Source organism: Hoplias malabaricus, chromosome 1 (assembly GCF_029633855.1).
Source record: "Hoplias malabaricus isolate fHopMal1 chromosome 1, fHopMal1.hap1, whole genome shotgun sequence".
NCBI classification, from domain to species: Eukaryota; Metazoa; Chordata; class Actinopteri; order Characiformes; family Erythrinidae; genus Hoplias; species Hoplias malabaricus.
Genome location: NC_089800.1, coordinates 1,061,046 through 1,080,303, shown reverse-complemented (window position 1 = coordinate 1,080,303; position 19,258 = coordinate 1,061,046). Strand labels below are relative to the sequence as shown.

General features: G+C 45.3%; 2 protein-coding genes across 6 annotated transcripts in view; one reads left to right on the top strand and one right to left on the bottom strand.

Moving 5' to 3' along the window:
• dlec1 (DLEC1 cilia and flagella associated protein) overlaps window positions 1-10,559 on the top strand; it is a 28,253-nt gene extending 17,694 nt beyond the window's left edge. For 3 of the 4 annotated variants that reach the window (XM_066642515.1, XM_066642499.1, XM_066642491.1), the window contains exons 15-38: window positions 165-238; window positions 350-512; window positions 646-739; window positions 936-1,066; window positions 2,312-2,473; window positions 2,643-2,773; window positions 2,865-3,018; window positions 3,221-3,331; window positions 3,539-3,660; window positions 4,056-4,250; window positions 4,888-4,952; window positions 5,043-5,194; window positions 5,401-5,516; window positions 6,122-6,192; window positions 6,346-6,569; window positions 6,819-6,962; window positions 7,137-7,259; window positions 7,345-7,439; window positions 7,806-7,893; window positions 9,159-9,371; window positions 9,456-9,617; window positions 9,777-9,930; window positions 10,040-10,154; window positions 10,421-10,559. In XM_066642515.1, the coding sequence (XP_066498612.1) occupies window positions 165-238; window positions 350-512; window positions 646-739; window positions 936-1,066; window positions 2,312-2,473; window positions 2,643-2,773; window positions 2,865-3,018; window positions 3,221-3,331; window positions 3,539-3,660; window positions 4,056-4,250; window positions 4,888-4,952; window positions 5,043-5,194; window positions 5,401-5,516; window positions 6,122-6,192; window positions 6,346-6,569; window positions 6,819-6,962; window positions 7,137-7,259; window positions 7,345-7,439; window positions 7,806-7,893; window positions 9,159-9,371; window positions 9,456-9,617; window positions 9,777-9,930; window positions 10,040-10,154; window positions 10,421-10,547 (3,186 nt within the window). In that variant the 3' untranslated portion in view covers window positions 10,548-10,559. The remainder of the gene's footprint in view (window positions 1-164; window positions 239-349; window positions 513-645; window positions 740-935; window positions 1,067-2,311; window positions 2,474-2,642; window positions 2,774-2,864; window positions 3,019-3,220; window positions 3,332-3,538; window positions 3,661-4,055; window positions 4,251-4,887; window positions 4,953-5,042; window positions 5,195-5,400; window positions 5,517-6,121; window positions 6,193-6,345; window positions 6,570-6,818; window positions 6,963-7,136; window positions 7,260-7,344; window positions 7,440-7,805; window positions 7,894-9,158; window positions 9,372-9,455; window positions 9,618-9,776; window positions 9,931-10,039; window positions 10,155-10,420) is intronic. The other variant, XM_066642507.1, reaches the window with a different exon arrangement.
• Window positions 10,560-10,630: 71 nt separating this feature from the next.
• On the bottom strand, window positions 10,631-15,734 carry acaa1 (acetyl-CoA acyltransferase 1). Of its 2 annotated transcripts, XM_066642555.1 has the most exons (13): window positions 15,604-15,734; window positions 15,086-15,335; window positions 14,442-14,535; window positions 14,179-14,236; window positions 13,430-13,509; window positions 13,302-13,344; window positions 12,794-12,892; window positions 12,620-12,700; window positions 12,300-12,490; window positions 12,041-12,220; window positions 11,829-11,884; window positions 11,598-11,743; window positions 10,631-11,451 (listed from the first exon to the last, which is right to left on the bottom strand). In XM_066642555.1, exons 2-13 carry the CDS (start codon window positions 15,233-15,235, stop codon window positions 11,376-11,378), a joined length of 1,254 nt encoding a protein of 417 aa, XP_066498652.1. In that variant the 5' UTR covers window positions 15,236-15,335; window positions 15,604-15,734; the 3' UTR covers window positions 10,631-11,375. The 2 variants fall into 2 exon arrangements, with proteins under 2 accessions (XP_066498652.1, XP_066498659.1); XM_066642562.1 differs by lacking the exon at window positions 15,604-15,734 and having other exon boundaries at window positions 15,086-15,597.
• Between the last annotated feature and the right edge of the window lie 3,524 nt (window positions 15,735-19,258).

Sequence of the window (19,258 nt, the reverse complement as noted above, 5' to 3'; positions counted from 1 at the left end):
TCTCCTAAAAGGACTAGAAGTTGTAATAAGAGCAAAATGTGGACGGGAACATTTGGTTCTAAAATGATTCCTCAACATCTCCTCTTTAAACATCTCCAGCTCAAACACACAGTCGTGGAATAGAGTCGAGTTGTGCCCTGTGTTGACTTTTCTTTCTCTTGCAGCTGGTAGATTATCACAGTGTTTGCCACTTGGCCATTAGGGATGTCCCAGAAACGAAGAAAATCAATGAAGACAGGTAAAAACTACACATTAAATCAGTATTTTACAATGTTCAATGTTCCTATGTTCAGACATTTCATTCATATCATTTCTATTAATTCTGATTCAAATACAATGTTTTCCTCAGCAGTGCATCTCAGTCTGATAAAGTGTCCAACACGGGTGATGTGATTGTGATGGAGATGGAGGTGAAAGGCTCCACAGAACCCTATCGGATCCTCCTGGAGCCATATGCCCTTCTTATTCCAGGAGAAACATACATACACACAGCCGTCCACAGGAGCTTCAAGGTAACACACGGTTCACAGTCATCTCTGTAACAATTAGTGAGGTTTTACTGTTTCTTGAATAACCTTTGAATAAGGTCTTTTATTGGATTGTTTTTAGCTTTGTGTGTGTGTGTGTGTGTGTGTGTGTTTTCAGATGTGGAACCACAGCAAATCAACAGTTTACTTTGAATGGGAGCGTATTAATGAAAGCCTTGATATTGAGGTTAAGCCGTTGTCAGGTGAAATAGGTAAACAAATTAAATACTGTTTATTAAAGCAGTTTTGCTGTTTGGATGTGACTTTAGATCCCAAAGGGTGCTACCTGTAGTAGTGCTGTAATTACACATTTGTACACAATTATTTATGACCCCCATTGTTTATTTTTCTTTGTATGGAACAAAGGTTTGCTGCACAATATTAACTCGTATCTCTTTTTTCTTGTAGAAATGAATGAGTGCATTGATATGGATCTGATTTTGACTGGGAGTCGGCCAGGTCACTTCAGCACCACACTCCAGTGTCATGTTAAATACGGCTCCAGTCCCGTAGCTCTGCCCATTGAGGCCACATTTAAGGTGGGAGAAGGAAAATAATTGAATTTATATCGACTAATATTATTAAGTTGGCTTGGAAGAGTTGTCGGTTCTTCATTCTCAGTGTTTATTATTCTCTTTGTGATTTTGTGAATGCTATTCCTCCTAGGGTTTTCAAGTTAAAGCCATGAAACTTGACACGATCATAGATCCTATGCCCGCTCTGGTTGCTTGTGTTTTTTGGAGTGATCCGAATTATGGCTTTCAAAATACGAGTTGAAATTTCAGGCTGCCACTATTGAAGGTCGTGTTTTTTCAAGATGCCACTGTCAGGAATCGCGGATGTCGGACAAATACGTTAATAACACAGACGTTTATTTTAACAAGATATAACTAAAGCAAAGACAAAAAACGGTGGAGATAGACAGACTCAATAACAACAAAGGAAAACCGCAAAGACAGACAAACTAGACTGGTTAACTTGACAAATGGAACGAATAATAGTAAAGACAGACTAGACTTGGAAAACATGACATGGGAAAACAAAACAAGAAACAGCAGAGAGACTAAAGAGCTAAACAATATAAACCTAGACATGGAGAGCTAAACAGAGACCTAGACTAGAGACAGATGCAGACAGACCAGGATGGGGAATTACTTACTGACTAGAGGCAGAGGGAAATACTGACAGAGACCAGAGACAGGGAAATGCTAACAGACAAACCAAACAAGTGCACGAAGCACAAGGAAGGAACAGACAGACATACAAGGGGAAGCAAATCAAAAACGTAAGGAACAGACAAGACAAACAGACCAGTGAAATACAAGCAAATGTCCGACAAACAGGAAGTGACACAAGGGAACTTAAATACATGACACAGACAAGACCTGGAACAGATAAGGAGGGGGACGGATTACCCGCCAGGACGAGGGCGGAGACACGAACAATAACAAACAGAGCCATGTGCCAAGAAAGCACATGGCGGGGAAAACAAAAACAGGACGTGACAGCCACTAAGTTGTCAGTCTAAATAAAATGGTAGCGGTTTTAAAATGGCAGTTTTTTAATGTGGCATTTTTTAAGGTGAGAGTCAGAATATATTGGCAGTTATTTTAAAGTGGCACTATTTTAGCAGCAACATTATTAGCAGCATTTTCCAAGCCATAGTCAAAGTTTGTTTACGAAAATTCCCCCTTTATTTTTATGATTGGAATTCTTAAAATCTTAATTATATCAGTGTTCCTATTGGTTCCACTTCCCTTCTGTGTGTTTTTGTGGTCTTTCAGGGTCCAGAGCTCAGTCTCAGTGTACCAAGTCTGGACCTGGGTCTACTGCAACTGGGACAGGAGATCTGCTCCACTGTTCGTATTAAAAACGGCAGTCCTTTAGAGGCCCAGTGGACGCTAGAAGAGCTGCAGAATGATGACCCTGCGTTCAGTCCGGAACAAGTAAACACCCTTATCGTATCATAAGCTATTTCAGAAATCTGAATATTCATATTTTTGATTGAATTAAACCTTTTTCTCTGAAATTCTACAATATTTTATACTGTGCTTGTACACTACACTACAAGTGTTAGTCTTACCTTATTTATTTACTCTTTTGTTGTTTATTTAGGTGAAGGTAGAGCCGAATAAGGGTGTTCTTCCTCCTTTGTCGTCCTGCAGCGTGGAAGTGTGTTTCAGAGCTCTGTGCTGTCAGAGCTTTGAGTGTGTCCTACAGCTCAGTGTGCTGGATGGCGCTGCATGGTGAGAAGTAAAAAACCTGAAATCTGGACGATTATAAGTGTGTAGTGTAGCTGTAGTGTAATATCAGTGTGTGTGTGTGTGTTTTCTTCAGTCACCTGTGTGTACGAGCAAATGTTCAGCATCCTCAGGTGTGTTTACTGAGCTGTGAGCTGCTGCTGGACGAACTGTATGTAGGAGTTGCTCAGAGAGGCAAAGCTACTCTCTTTAACCAAACTCTGCTGCCAGCTCACTTCAAATGGCGAGAGGTAAGATAGCAGCATCTGAGGTTTATGGATGTGTTTATGGATGTAAGCCTTAAAAGTTCTTCTAACACTGCTGTGCTGTTTAGATTGAATTCCATAACACTTTTGTGAGTGTGTAGTCCTGTAGTCATCCCCAGTCTCTTTCGTACCTGCTTTTTATTGTGTGTATCATGTGTGTTTGTTTCTCCTCATGACTGCCTCTCAGCTTCAGGGTCCTCAAGCCCAGCTCTGCTCTGCCAGCTTTTCTCCATCCTCTGGCATACTGGGGCCCCACACAGAGATGGAGATCAGTGTCTCCTTTACTACACACACTGACGCAAGTATCTGTGTGTTATAATATAAATGAACTGGATGTCTTTAAATTTCACATGCACTAAAAACATAAAATAATAATTTTACAGAAAAAGAATCATTCTGTCATTTTAGTAATTAATGATGTGGCATAATTTATCCAGGTTTCTAACTCCAGATTAGGTTTGAAGTGTGTGTGTGTGTGTGTGTGTGTGTGTCTTTGTGCATACAGGAGAAGTTGACTGAAGTGGCTGCTATCTGTGAACTGGAAGGAATGGGGAAGCCCCTTGTGCTTGGATTCTTTGGCAAAGCCAAGCATTTGAGAGTGTCCTACTCTTTGCCTGATACTGACCGGTATTACACTTCCATACACTTCACATATTTAAGCTCATAAAACAGCCCTTTTTGAATGCACTGTGGCTGAAGTAGGAAGATGATTAAATACAGTGCATTTCCTGGCTGTCAGGAAGCAAATGGATTGCTGTGGCCTTTCAAACGATTCACAAATCCTAAAGATTTTCTTCACATCGCTGAACTCTGAGTAGTCTCTGAAATTGAAACTGTGGTTCCGTGCAACTCAGCTGATAGTGTTTCTTAAATGAGGCGCAGTGCAGAGCAGCCAATCAGAAAAAAGATCATTTACATATATCAGTATTAAAGGAAACATTATTAGTAAATAAAACTTTAGAAACTTTGTAAGTGATCTTCAGGAAGATAAATCATTATTTTATCATCGGTTATGTTCTCAGTGCTGGATCAAACACAGCTGATCAGCAGCCCGTCGTACTGGACTTCACTGGAGATGAACCTGTCTGTATTGGTAAATCATCCACACGACAGCTGATGGTGACCAATCACACTGCGATTTCAGCCTTTTTCACTGTGGAGGCAGAGGTCTTCACTGGACGACATCCATCACAAACAGTCGGAAAGTCTCAGCACAGGTAAAACGACCGGTCCATCTGCAGTTTCTTGTTGTGCTTGTTTCTGAGTCTTTTTTAAATGTTAATTTACATTCATTACATTTATGAATACCGTATTATATTAATAATCAAGTCTAATAGAATAAGAATTACTACTAGAATCAGTTTATTGGCCGATGTGCTGCACACAGAGGAATTTGTTCTCTGTATTTAACCCAATCCGAGCAGCGAAACACACATTTACACACACACTAGTGAACACTAGGGGGCAGTGAACACATGCCCAGAGTGGTTGGGGGTTAGGTGCCTTACTCAAGGTCACTTCAGTCATGACCTGGCGGCTCTGGGGATCGAACCAGCAACCTTCCTGTTACACGCCCAGTTCCCTCACCACCAGGACACGGCTGCCCCCATTAATAACGTTAAATATAGTGAAGTCAAAAGTAAGTACTCATCCTTCATAGAAAACATTCATTCATTCATTATCTGTGACCCTTATCCAGTTCAGAGTCGCGGTGGGTCCAGGGCCTACCTGGAATCATTGGGCGCAAGGCAGGAGTACACCCTGGAGGGGGCGCCAGTCCTTCACAGGGCAACACACACACACACACACACATTCTAAAGCAATAATTGAATTTAAATGAATGGTCTTTTTCAGAAGTGCTGAGAGAATGCCACTGCATGGGATACAAGCAAAGAAAATAGAGGAGAAGAAGTATGAGGGTAAATAAATGCTGTATGTCCAGATTTATGTGCTTTTGTTATGAATGCTGGGACATGTGCAAATGAGTATTCCTGTGTTTTCTGCTGTAGACTTTATCAAGAGTCTTCTCTCTCATGGGAAAGGGGCGGCTTTCTGTGTCGAGCCGGAGAGTGGGACACTCGGGCCTTTTGAAACTGCAATAATCAACATCACTGCTTTCAGCAACATGTGGGGAGATTATGAAGACCACCTTCTCTGTAAAGTACATAAAACTTAATATATCAAACATGTAAAATATATAGACAACTTATGGTTATTTTTCTGTCCACAATCCTTGAGTCACAAATCCTGGGTGTAATTTAGTCAGTGATATCAGTGAAGCTACAGGAAAGGTGCTACGAAAATAATAAAAAATACAACTGTACACGTCATAACCTATTAATATAATACTTGTATTTTCATTTTAAGGTTGGGGAACTGGATCCGACACGAATCCCTATGAAGATCTCTGTGAGAGGCTGTCCAATCTACTTCCAAATGATTGGACCGCAGCCTGATAATCAAAACCAAGGCCCCATTATACGGTAAAGCTTTCTTATAGAAAAAATCAGGTGCAGCTTTCTTATCAGGTGCAGCAGGTAGTGTCTCTGTCACATCTCCAGTGTTCTGGAGCTTGTGGGTTCGAATCCCGCTCCGAGTGACTGTCTGTGAGGAGTGTGGTGTGTTCTCCCTGTGTCTGTGTGGGTTTCCTCCGGGTGACTGTCTGTGAGGAGTGTGGTGTGTTCTCCCTGTGTCTGTGTGGGTTTCCTCCGGGTGACTGTCTGTGAGGAGTGTGGTGTGTTCTCCCTGTGTCTGTGTGGGTTTCCTCCGGGTGTGGTGTGTTCCTGAAACAGTAAATTTACATGATTATTAATTAGATTATAAATAATAACACAGAAATAGAAAGGGCAATAGTAAAATCTTTATTTACTAATTATGAAAGTGAATTTACTTATTTCAAATGTTAAGATACACCACATGATTAAACTCATTAACAAATGTGTTATAAAGGCAACAGGTTTAAGGGTGTCGAAGGATGTGGGTTCACTATTTGGCAAACATTTCTATCTATGTGTTTAAAAATTTACATGTTTTTTTATGACGGCTATGATACGTTTGTTACTTGTCAGATATTTCTTTGACTCCGCAGGTTTGGATCTCATGTTTCTGGTGGAGACACAGTGTCACGGTCTCTCCGCTTGAACAACAGCAGCCCATACAGTAAGAACAAATATGACATTTTTAAGATCACAGGGCAATGGATTTCTGACAATACTTTGCCATTAGCTGTTACTCCTGTCATTATATAAGACGGGCCAGACTCGTCATGTCTCACACACGATTTGAACGCACTGAGAGTCTCTGTTCTGTTAGATATCCGTATGGACTGGCTGACCTACAACAAGGAGACTGAAGACAGGAAGTGGATCGATTTAATAGTGGCATACGGTGAAGCTTTTCCTCTGAAGGATGCAGACGGCAACGAGGTTGTGATGGGGCTCGACTCTAATCTTGTGTTCCCGGCCCCTTGGGATCAAAGCCATACCCCCAGCTCAGACAGAACCAGCTCTTCCCTCAGGTCCACATCAGGCTGTTCTGTAAGCAAATGATTTCTGAGGATTTACAAGTATTATTTGAAACATTTTCTTTGCTCGCAGCTTTGCACAGTGACTCAGAGGTGTTTACACCCATGGGCATGTCAGAGATTATATAAGCAGTGGGTGCTTGAGTTCTCTCTCTGATGCAAATGTGATCTTTTCATGCGTTTGCAGGTGTCATGACAGAATTGACCAGTTTTGTTTTTCTTTTTTACTTGTGTTTTGCATTTTTTTCTCTGCGTCTCAAAGGATTTAGAGGAATGTCTCTGTGGTGAAAAGGAGAGAGAGGCTCTGTCTTCTTTGGCTCCAGTGAGGAAGCTGTTTTCTGTGTATATCCAGCCTCATGAGGGAAATGTTTCAGACTACCCATACTGCATCACGCCACAGCAGATAGTACGTACTTCTGTAGTTCTACAATTACAGACTGTAGTTCATCAGGGGTTAACAAAATACACAGAGCAACAAAGTGCTCTTGTATGAGAAGTGGAGCTGAGGGAATGGACAGTGAGTGTAGGGTCATGATGTTATAGTTGATCAGTGTCTTTATTGAATATATACTGCTTTCAGGTGGTTCCAGCAGGGGGCAGCAGCACCATCCATGTGTCTTTTACTCCTCTAACACTGTCGGATCCATCCAGTGACCACACTTGTGTGGGTTATGCTCTTGGCTTCATGTCACTGGACTCAAAGGTAGTTTTTTTCCATCTAACTCATTGATACAGTAATAAAATCCTGGGCTCTTTAGCATGAACCTTTTTATGTCGCTGTTTTACAGGCGGACATGGCTCTTCAGGGGAAAGTGGTCAGACCTCAGGGCTATGAGCTGCAGCCTCTGAGACTGGACCTTCAGGCATTTGTTAAACCAGCTGTGTGAGTCAGTGACACATTGCACACTTTGGCACCTAACTCCTCACATTTGTTGATTCAATTCCTTTGGACCATGTTGTGTACAATATATGAGTAAATACACCATATACAACAGAATACACCTTTCTTCTCAACATGACGTGTGTGAATAGAGTAAACTGTAGGTCACGGTATGAAATATAACTTAAACTTGCCCAGTCAGAATTGTCACAGTGCAAATGAATGTCACACACATGTATCTGTTGTAGAACATAAAAGCAAAAGTGGAATCTGTGTACGAATTCTGAAAGCCAACACAAAATTACTTCTACAGAAAATGACAATGAATAACTTGGCTGTGGCTGTGTGTGTGTGCTGTATTTTTTGCAGGATAACAGTCCAAATGGAAGAAGATGAAGAAGCTCTGGAGTTCTGTGCTGCTGCAAGTGATTTACTTGATGGAGACACACTCAGACAGGTACCATACAATCAATGAAATCTGAACCTATTTATAGTCATAGTAATCTTATAGTGGGTGCAAGGCAGGAACACACCCGGGAGGTGGCGCCAGTCTTTCACAGGGCAACAGACACTCACACCTATGGACACTTTTGAGTGGGAGGAGACCGGAGCACCCGGAGGAAACCCACGCAGACACAGGGAGAACACACCACACTCCTCACAGACAGTCACCCGGAGGAAACCCATGCATACACAGAGAGAACACACCACACTCCTCACAGACAGTTACCCGGAGGAAACCCACGCAGACACAGAGAACACACCACACTCCTCACAGACAGTCACCCGGAGGAAACCCGCACAGACACAGGGAGAACACGCCACACTCCTCACAGACAGTCACCCGGAGGAAACCCACGCAGACACAGAGAGAACACACCACACTCCTCACAGACAGTTACCCGGAGGAAACCCACGCAGACACAGAGAACACACCACACTCCTCACAGACAGTCACCCGGAGGAAACCCGCACAGACACAGGGAGAACAAGCCACACTCCTCACAGACAGTCACCCGGAGGAAACCCACGCAGACACAAGGAGAACACACCACACTCCTCACAGACAGTCACCCGGAGGAAGCCCACGCAGACACAAGGAGAACACACCACACTCCTCACAGACAGTCACCCGGAGGAAACCCACGCAGACACAGGGAGAACACACCACACTCCTCACAGACAGTCACCCGGAGGAAGCCCACGCAGACACAGGGAGAACACACCACACTCCTCACAGACAGTCACCCGGAGGAAGCCCACGCAGACACAGGGAGAAAACACCACACTCCTCACAGACAGTCACCCGGAGGAAGCCCACGCAGACACAGGGAGAAAACACCACACTCCTCACAGACAGTCACCCGGAGGAAGCCCACGCAGACACAGGGAGAAAACACCACACTCCTCACAGACAGTCACCCGGAGCGGGACCCTGGAGCTGTGACAGAGACACTACCTGCTGCTCCACTGCACCGCTCTAATCTTATAGTTAATAAAGCTTTTATGGACATGAACATGTTCAAAACACTAACATTCATGTAAATCCAAACAATTTTATCACGATAATTGTAGTATTATATTGTGTCTTTAGTGGCAAATACACTTAAAGTAAACATAAATAGTTTCTAACAGCTTAGGAGCCTTAAACTCAATACTGTAAATGAGAATTGGTTGCTGTACGTCTCATGCACCAGGGGAACCCTGCTTCGTTTGTTGTAGGAATCACTGGTGGTGCGGCCACTGCATCTGACCAACAACACAGAGATGCATCTAGGTTTCAGACTGAGCGTCCAGAGGCCGTTCTACATTCTGAAGCCTGAGCATCAGCACCAGCGCGCAACCAGCTCACACACTCCATCTCTCACACACGGCTCTCCAGGGCCTACAGAGAGCCAGAGAATGCTGAAGCTGCCATCCAAACACAGCACACAGGTCTGTAGACACTAGGGGAGGGTGACCTTAACTCAAGGCTAAACTACTGATGCTCTGTTGTATTGATTGTTTTTTTTCTTTCAGATAAAGGTGGTCTTTCACCTTTCAGCATCTCTCCTTAACTATCAGAATGAGCCACGTGAGGAAGACCCACTCTCTGTTACAGTGCACTGCAGTGACAAGGGAGAAAGGAGGTTGTGTTTTCAGCAGAATCTCACCATTCAGTACAGCAACAACACCCTGCAGGTGACATATCTCTTACCTTAACAAGATTTGTGATACTCTTTATGGCTGAGTATCAAACGTCTTTATGGCATTTTGCTTTCTTTCTGAGTAATTGAGCATTGCTTATAATCGTGTTTTATACGAGCAATTCATCACGCTTTACGTTGTGAACGTTTTCAGACAGTACCCTTGCGTGCCGTCCTGGCACTACCCACACTGCACCTCTCCTGTGAGAGCCTAGACTTCGGCACCTGTTACGTGGGTCAGACCAAGGTCAAAGAAGTTCACATCTGCAACCGCGGAGGCTCCAGCAGTTTCTGGACAGCGTTTATAAGTACGGAAATATAACCATCTGACTTCTACATCACGTCATATTTAACACACTGGTGGTACCTTTGCTGAGGGTTGTGTACAGTTGCGCTGTTGTCGTCGTTCTTATGTAGATACAGAGGATCGGAGTGATGTGTTTAGACTACATCCAGAGTCTGGACTCTTAAAGCCACTGGAGTGTCCCATCTCCTCCTGTAGACAACCACTGGAGATCAGCTTCACTGCCTGGTATCTGCTCCACTTCTGCACGTTTCACACATTCATTTCCATGCTACATTCCCAGGAAACAGGACGTTCTACATTACACAGTAAATAAGCATCACTGTGTTTTTTCTGGAACAGATTCATGATCTATAACTGTTTCTATTATCCATCGAGTTGTTCAGGGATCCTAACTAAATTATGCTGAGAAAGGTGCAGCGTCATATTTATCTCATATTCATATTCCCTTTATTAGTAAATACACTGTTAACTGACTATATTCTTCTCGGCAGTGAGCAGAGGTCATTCCACGGGACGATCACCGTACACGGAATTCTGGGAGAGCCCCGCCTCACTCTGCAGGTTCAGGGGAGAGGATCCTTTGATGAGAGATACGTATCCCTCACAGCTCACAGCTGAAAAAACACACCGAGGACTTTGAAGAAAGATATATTTCTTTGTAAAATACATCGATGTCATTTGGAAAAGGATTTCTCTTTCATTTAACAAAACAAAGGCTGACAGAGAGAAGGAGCAGCGGAGAGAAGGCATTCGGCTTTATTCAGATGTTTGTGACGAGAAAAAAATAAAAAAAACAGCCAAAAGAGGTTATTCTAGCTCCTTATGAATGTCTGCCACATCTCAGGAGAACTTTAACTTGTACTAACGGTAACACAGGAAGATGTCTTTTTACATAAACTGTCAATTATTTCCTTATTTTATCGAGAGGAAAACAAACAATTCAGACATTTATAACCCAGTTGTGCAGCTTCAGGTTGTGGGGTTAGTAGGTGAAGTGTAATTTTCAGGACCGCTTCCTAAACTCCATCAACAGATGGACAGTAAACTCACTGAACACAGGCTACACAACAATGAAATAATCCCCACACTGCGAGCAGCGATACACTAAATTAAACAGAATAAATGCATTTCGTGATCTCCAAGTCCATTCATTTGTATAAAAGATAAGGCATCTATATTAACATTCAGAAACAATCTTAAGCATCACATGCTTTAGTTATCTCCAGCCTGAGGCGCCCGAGGCTCTGTTAAGCTTGACCTCTGGATCATGTTTGATTAATAAATCCTTTAAAATCACAAAGATCCATTCTGTTTCTGAGGTTAACTCTGGCCAGGATCTGGATCCTCTTGTTAGTGTTGAATTAGAGTCTGTCGTCTTAATCACAACAGGATCACTTTGCTTTATCATCAGAAGCTCTCTAACGTCTGTCAAAGCCTCGAAGCTCATCACTGTCCAGGATACTCAAAGATGGCAGCTGCTCCCATTCCGGTTCCGATACACATGGACACCACGCCAAACGCTCTGCAACAACAAACAGTTTCTTTACTTTATAGCCAAGAGCACTTCATCTATTTCACTTCCAACTTTACGAGCACCACAAAGTGCAGCCGTTAGTCAGCGACTGTTCAAACAGATCTAACTCCAGTGTAAGAGAGCAGTTTATTCACCTCTTGCGTCTGCGTTTAAGCTCGCTGAGGAGGGTCACCACCTGCCGAGCCCCAGTGCAGCCCAGTGGATGTCCCAGAGCTATGGCACCGCCATTGGGATTCACTTTCTTCAGAGGAATGCCCAGTTTCTCTACACAGTACACGGCCTGGGGTTCAAGAACATGTTTAATCGTCGTCTGTGCACATGTACAATACAACAACACAAGGGAAAGTCGAACCCTTTTCTCTCACCTGACTAGCGAAGGCCTCGTTGATCTCAAAGACATCAATATCATCGATGGTCAGACCTGTAAAGACAAATTAAACAACAGACGGAAAGGGACTGCTGCTGTGTCGGTTACAAAAACAACAGGGGAATCCAACATCAGTCAATTCATAACTGTAACAGACTATGTGTAGGCTGTATATGCCGTCTTAGGGGAAGCGGCAGTATATCACCGTACCTGCCTTCTCCAGGGCTGCTGGGATTGCATAGGCAGGGCCAATGCCCATTACATCAGGGGGAACGCCCACCACCGCGCTGGATCTCAGGACCCCCAGCACCGGCAGCCCAAGAGCTTCTACTGTAGACCTGCGACCCACCAGTACTGCTGCCGCTCCATCACTCACCTGACTTGAGTTACCTAAACACACACACACACCTTTATATCGCAACTGCTGAGCCATGAACAGTAACACACATCTGACAAAAACAGGACCCACCTGCTGTCGTGCTGCCATCCTCCTTGAAAGCCGGACGCAGTTTGGACAGACCCTCGAGCGTGGTGCCCGGCCGGATGCCGTCGTCCTTGGTTACAGTAACGATGCGCTCCGTTCCTTTCTCATCCACAAATTTGGTTGTGACCGGAATGATCTCCTGCTCAAACAAACCTCGCTTCTGAGCCAAAGCCGCCCTGTCGAACAGAGAGCAACACCATGGATCCGTCAGATATTTAAATATCCTGCCAATACAACTACACTGCTCATTAGGGATAAAAACATAACGCTTCTCTGTAGGTGACAGTTCAAAGACGTGATCGTACTTTTGCTGAGAGCTGAAAGCAAAGGAGTCCTGTTTTTCTCGACTGACGCCAAACCGCTCTGCAACATTCTCTGAGGTGATACTGAAACCAACAACACAAACGCAGATGAAGACTTCTGCTCTGTGCCTCCTTACTTCTATTTCAACACTGTCCCCAGTGTGTGACAGGTCTTACCCCATGGGGATGATGCAGTCTCTGGCCTTCTCAGTGTCCATCAGTCTGGAGCTGACGTCTCCTGGGTTTCCAACAGAACGCAGAGACATGCTCTCCACCCTGAAAACACAGCCATAAAAACAAGACGACGAACTTGTTTTGTTTTTGTTCATGACTTCAACCTGATGCTGAATAATTCACATTAGTCTCGACACAAACAGAGGCTGATTAAGAAAGTGATGACATGGTCAGATGTGCAGGAGCAGTCCTGAAGGTCTGAGACTCGAGGTGAGCATTAGTTCTGCATCTTGGTGCATTTGTGTTATTAGTTATTTTAGATCTGTTCTGGTATAAACAATTTAAATTGATTATAAACCGGTGGATATTAAAGAAGATGTTACATACTAATAATTCAGTACTACTTATTAATTTATAATTAGTTATTTAGAATTATACACAGTTTGCAGACTTTGTGGAGTTGGATTAGAAAGAGCTTTGACTAAAACATCCAAGTAAAATAGATACTAACCCACATGCAAGACCAATATCATAGGAGCCATTTCTGATTCCACCTTAAAAAAGCAGAGAAATCCTTCCTTCATAAAGACATACACATAACTGTTTATTTACTTTTGGTACGTCAGACTGAGCCCTCACCTGCGATGTTCAGAAGCGCCTGCAGTCCCGATGAACACTGTCTGTTTACTGTGTAGACTGGAACCGTTTCTGGAAAACCACTGAAAATCCAATGCTTTTTAATGCTTTATCCGTGTCAAAAAAAATATTACACTATTTATTTTTATATATACAGGGGATGGACAGTGAAAGTGAAACCCCTGTCATTGTAGTGTGGGAGGTTTCATGGCTAAATTGGAGCAGCCTGGTAGACAATCTTCATTAACTCCACATTGCACCAGTAAGACCATGTGCATCCAATGGTTCAAACACTGTGTCCTGAAGGCGGTGCCGTGTATCAGGACGACAATGCACCAATACACACAGCGAGACTGGTGAAAGACTGGTTTGATGAACATGAAAGTGAAGTTGAACATCTCCCATGGCCTGCACCGTCACCAGATCTAAATATTATTGAGCCACTTTGGGGTGTTTTGGAGGAGCAAGTCAGGAAACGTTTTCCTCCACCAGCATCACATAGAGACCTGGCCACTATCCTGCAAGAAGAATGGCTTCAAATCCCTCTGACCACTGTGCAGGACTTGTGTATGTCATTCCCAAGACCAACTGACGCTGTATCGGCCGCAAAAGGAGGCCCTACACCACACTGATAAATTACTGTGGTCTAAAACCAGGTGTTTCACTTTCATTCTCCAACCCCTGTACATCTCTACTTTTTCCAAAATCTCATTTGTCTGTGAATAAGTCTAAAAATCTGAAAATGGTCAGACCTCAGAAACTGGGCGATTCTTGCCACCAGAGCTCCACTTCCAGGCTGTAACACATTCCCTGCAGGAGGAAAGGTAAAGGTGCATCTTGAGATCTCAAGAGAATCATGTCCTGGGGAGAACGATTACAGAAGGTATCCCCCACAACCTCAGTTTGAGACCTTCCTAACGCCCTTGTGGCTGAACTCAATCAAATCCTCACAGAAATAAGAAGACTGACGATGTCTGGCAGGTCACTGGTGGTCATCTGTGGTTTAGTGCCTTACCTACGCAGGTATCCCCAAGTTTATCTGGTGAAAGACCCACATCCTTCAGGACTGCACTCATTACTGCACTCAGCAGCTCATCAGGAGTGGTGTCCTGCAGAAAACAAGAAAATTATACTCTCTCTGGAAAAGTCAACCCCCTATGCTCTCAGATAAGACACCAATCAGCCATGATAACCCGTTTAAAGCTTAAGAACAGTCCCAGGCTCAAGGCTTTACATTCTGAGTGTGCTGATAAATCACCTGAACAGGTCACAGACGGACGGTTTGTGAAAGTTCAGTCACCTTTCGCCTTGTTCTTGTTTACTTCTCTCGTTGCTGTTGTTATGAACTTTATAAAACATATAAAACACGTTTTTTCCCCCTAAGAGGAAATGTCCAGCGCCACAATTCAAAACGGACTCTGTCCAGGTTTTATTCATTTTCTCAATTTTAGAAGATTCCAGAAGTTGAATGAAGAGTGGTCAGTTAAATAATGACTAAACAGAGCCGCCTACAGGCGAGAGGCCGCAACTGCAGCTGCTGTTAATGTGGAACTAAAGGTAGAGGGGGAAAACGGTAAATTAAATTAGCTTAAAAAGAGGTGGCGTTCTGGGGAAAACACACACACACACAGAGAGAGAGAATCAGAAAGTGTACCACACCTTGAACGAGCCTCTTTTAGCTCTCCCGATCGGAGTCCGTAACCCGTGAACTATGACCACATCACCGGGGGATCCGCACTGGTTCAGACGGACGCAGGGCTCTGCTCTCCCCGAGGAGAGATGCCGAGAGACGGCCTTCAACCGGAGCATCGCGGCCTGGAAACCGTGGCGTGGATCTCCACAGGACGGAGTAGTGCTCGTATCAAAATGTGAGGCGTGTGTGAGAGGGGATATATAATGCAGCCTTAGCCTGGGGGTTAAACACAAAGCAGGATTGACAACTTAAGGCAGAGATCTTACCCTCAAAGTCGAGCCTGTCCCGTCGGTGCAGAGGTGAGTGTAAACAGAGAAATCCTGTTTTATGGAACAGCCTCTGGGTCACAGTACACCTTTTAATGGCACTACGCATGGGTCCATACAGATTTAAAAAGGCATCTATCATTAACTATTCTACACGTCCACGTCCTCCTCCTGTGAGAGACTACAGCTCTCAATCTACACACGACGAAAATACCCACCTCTCAGACACAAGCTGCTCACATCAACATGGCTGTGGTGAACTCTAACCCTAACCATGCGACTTCAACCAACAAATCAGAGCGACGGGACACGGTTCCTCCTGCAGTAAACAGCGCCACCCAGTGGAAATAGGACAGATTACACCTCACACTGCTTAAATTTCTCAAACCCAACTGGTCTATGGATTATTTCCAAAGATATCTTTGCGGATTTATGCCGGGATCAGAGTACACGAGTTTAGGAAAGAATATTAGAACTTTATGGATCTTTTCACCCAGTCTGACGTTCCCTACGCCATGTTCCTGACGGTGACCAATAGGAGAGAGAGAGAGAGAGAGAGACAGATAATGAGAGAGTGTAAGAGAGAGAGAGAGAGAGAGAGAATGAGAGAGTGTAAGAGAGAGAGAGAGAGAGAGAGAATGAGAGAGTGTAAGAGAGAGAGGGAGAGAGAGAGAGAGAGGGAGAGAGAGAGAATGAGAGAGTGTAAGAGAGAGAGAGAGAGAGAGAGAGAGAGAGTGTAAGAGAGAGAGGGAGAGAGAGAGAGAGAGAGAGAGAGAGAGAATGAGAGAGTGTAAGAGAGAGAGAGGGAGAGAGAGAGAGAGAGAATGAGAGAGTGTAAGAGAGAGAGAGGGAGAGAGAGAGAGAGAGAATGAGAGAGTGTAAGAGAGAGAGGGAGAGAGGCTCTGTTGCAGCTGTCAGTGAAACAAACAAACTGAGGAAAGGTATATGGCAAACCGTTTTAACACTAGATTGCTTTCGTCTGACCATCCTTAATTACAGTAACAATTATATTTCCACTAGTCAGATTGACAGTTTAAGATATCTACAATTTATATTTTGACTAGTCAAAAATGTTTTTAAGATATCTATAATGACGTCAGCGAATCATCTGATGAGTCCTAAATCCTGAATTAGTTTTAAACATATCTCACGGGGGATAATAAAAAAAAAAGACGACTGATTTTGCGTTCCCTCGCAAATGTTACCAGGACCCTGCAGTTTCCAGGTAAGTCCAACCACTTCAAACAGATATTATTTGTGAGAGAACGCAAAATCAATAGTCTTCAATAGATGCTCCATCAATGAGAAATGTTCATAAGTTTATTTACATGCCAGGGACTGGGGGAAATACAGAAAAAATATACATCGCTGAAGTTGGCTTCTTATTCGCCACCTTCTTATTTGGATTTTCTGTTCCACATTAAAGTGCATTCTATCGCCAGTAGATGGCAACATATGAACATGATTTCCATACCTTGGCAATATTACCTTGGAAATATGGTTTATTTTCTTGGCCATTATAGATGAAGCAAGCTCCAAAAGGCAGCTACGTTTTAGTAGCGATCTCCAAAAAAGCAAATCATGACTACCATGTCTCTGTCACAACTGGAGGGTCCTGGAGGTTGTGGGTTCGAGTCTCGTTCCAGGTGACTGTCTGTGAGGAGTGTGGTGTGTTCTCCCTGTGTCTGCGTGGGTTTCCTCCGGGTGACTGTCTGTGAGGAGTGTGGTGTGTTCTCCCTGTGTCTTTCCGTGGGTTTCCTCCGGGTGACTGTCTGTGAGGAGTGTGGTGTGTTCTCCCTGTGTCTGCGTGGGTTTCCTCCGGGTGACTGTCTGTGAGGAGTGTGGTGTGTTCTCCCTGTGTCTTTCCGTGGGTTTCCTCCGGGTGACTGTCTGTGAGGAGTGTGGTGTGTTCTCCCTGTGTCTGCGTGGGTTTCCTCCGGGTGACTGTCTGTGAGGAGTGTGGTGTGTTCTCCCTGTGTCTGCGTGGGTTTCCTCCGGGTGACTGTCTGTGAGGAGTGTGGTGTGTTCTCCCTGTGTCTGCGTGGGTTTCCTCCGGGTGACTGTCTGTGAGGAGTGTGGTGTGTTCTCCCTGTGTCTGCGTGGGTTTCCTCCGGGTGACTGTCTGTGAGGAGTGTGGTGTGTTCTCCCTGTGTCTGCGTGGGTTTCCTCCGGGTGACTGTCTGTGAGGAGTGTGGTGTGTTCTCCCTGTGTCTTTCCGTGGGTTTCCTCCGGGTGACTGTCTGTGAGGAGTGTGGTGTGTTCTCCCTGTGTCTGCGTGGGTTTCCTCCGGGTGACTGTCTGTGAGGAGTGTGGTGTGTTCTCCCTGTGTCTGCGTGGGTTTCCTCCGGGTGACTGTCTGTGAGGAGTGTGGTGTGTTCTCCCTGTGTCTGCGTGGGTTTCCTCCGGGTGACTGTCTGTGAGGAGTGTGGTGTGTTCTCCCTGTGTCTGCGTGGGTTTCCTCCGGGTGACTGTCTGTGAGGAGTGTGGTGTGTTCTCCCTGTGTCTGCGTGGGTTTCCTCCGGGTGACTGTCTGTGAGGAGTGTGGTGTGTTCTCCCTGTGTCTGCGTGGGTTTCCTCCGGGTGACTGTCTGTGAGGAGTGTGGTGTGTTCTCCCTGTGTCTGCGTGGGTTTCCTCCGGGTGACTGTCTGTGAGGAGTGTGGTGTGTTCTCCCTGTGTCTGCATGGGTTTCCTCCGGGTGACTGTCTGTGAGGAGTGTGGTGTGTTCTCCCTGTGTCTGCGTGGGTTTCCTCCGGGTGACTGTCTGTGAGGAGTGTGGTGTGTTCTCCCTGTGTCTTTCCGTGGGTTTCCTCCGGGTGACTGTCTGTGAGGAGTGTGGTGTGTTCTCCCTGTGTCTGCGTGGGTTTCCTCCGGGTGACTGTCTGTGAGGAGTGTGGTGTGTTCTCCCTGTGTCTGCGTGGGTTTCCTCCGGGTGACTGTCTGTGAGGAGTGTGGTGTGTTCTCCCTGTGTCTGCGTGGGTTTCCTCCGGGTGACTGTCTGTGAGGAGTGTGGTGTGTTCTCCCTGTGTCTGCGTGGGTTTCCTCCGGGTGACTGTCTGTGAGGAGTGTGGTGTGTTCTCCCTGTGTCTGCGTGGGTTTCCTCCGGGTGACTGTCTGTGAGGAGTGTGGTGTGTTCTCCCTGTGTCTGCGTGGGTTTCCTCCGGGTGACTGTCTGTGAGGAGTGTGGTGTGTTCTCTCTGTGTCTGCGTGGGTTTCCTCCGGGTGACTGTCTGTGAGGAGTGTGGTGTGTTCTCCCTGTGTCTGCGTGGGTTTCCTCCGGGTGACTGTCTGTGAGGAGTGTGGTGTGTTCTCCCTGTGTCTGCGTGGGTTTCCTCCGGGTGACTGTCTGTGAGGAGTGTGGTGTGTTCTCCCTGTGTCTGCGTGGGTTTCCTCCGGGTGACTGTCTGTGAGGAGTGTGGTGTGTTCTCCCTGTGTCTGCGTGGGTTTCCTCCGGGTGACTGTCTGTGAGGAGTGTGGTGTGTTCTCCCTGTGTCTGCGTGGGTTTCCTCCAGGTGACTGTCTGTGAGGAGTGTGGTGTGTTCTCCCTGTGTCTGCGTGGGTTTCCTCCAGGTGACTGTCTGTGAGGAGTGTGGTGTGTTCTCCCTGTGTCTGCGTGGGTTTCCTCCGGGTGACTGTCTGTGAGGAGTGTGGTGTGTTCTCTCTGTGTCTGCGTGGGTTGGAACAATTTTGAAGCCTGCATGAGTCACGTGACCAACAAGCTTCTTGAACTTCCGTTGGCGCAACTCTCCCTCTGTACGGCTCTGCTCCCACCCAGCGGCTTGAAAGCCTCGCCCACACGCCCACGGGATTTCTTCTTAATGATGTCAGAAACCTCGACTACCTGAATCCTTGTTTTTCGGTCTGCAGTTGGAATG

What these genes read in the sequence shown, in the direction of transcription:
- acaa1 (XM_066642555.1), bottom strand. Translation starts at nt 15,235, where the DNA reads ATGCTCCGGTTGAAGGCCGTCTCTCGGCATCTCTCCTCGGGGAGAGCA. An exon ending in GGCGCTTCTGAACATCGCAG is followed by an intron (nt 13,345 to 13,429) that starts GTGAGGGCTCAG and finishes TGCTTTTTTAAG; the next exon opens with GTGGAATCAGAAATGGCTCC. An exon ending in GACTGCATCATCCCCATGGG is followed by an intron (nt 12,701 to 12,793) that starts GTAAGACCTGTC and finishes TGTTGGTTTCAG; the next exon opens with TATCACCTCAGAGAATGTTG.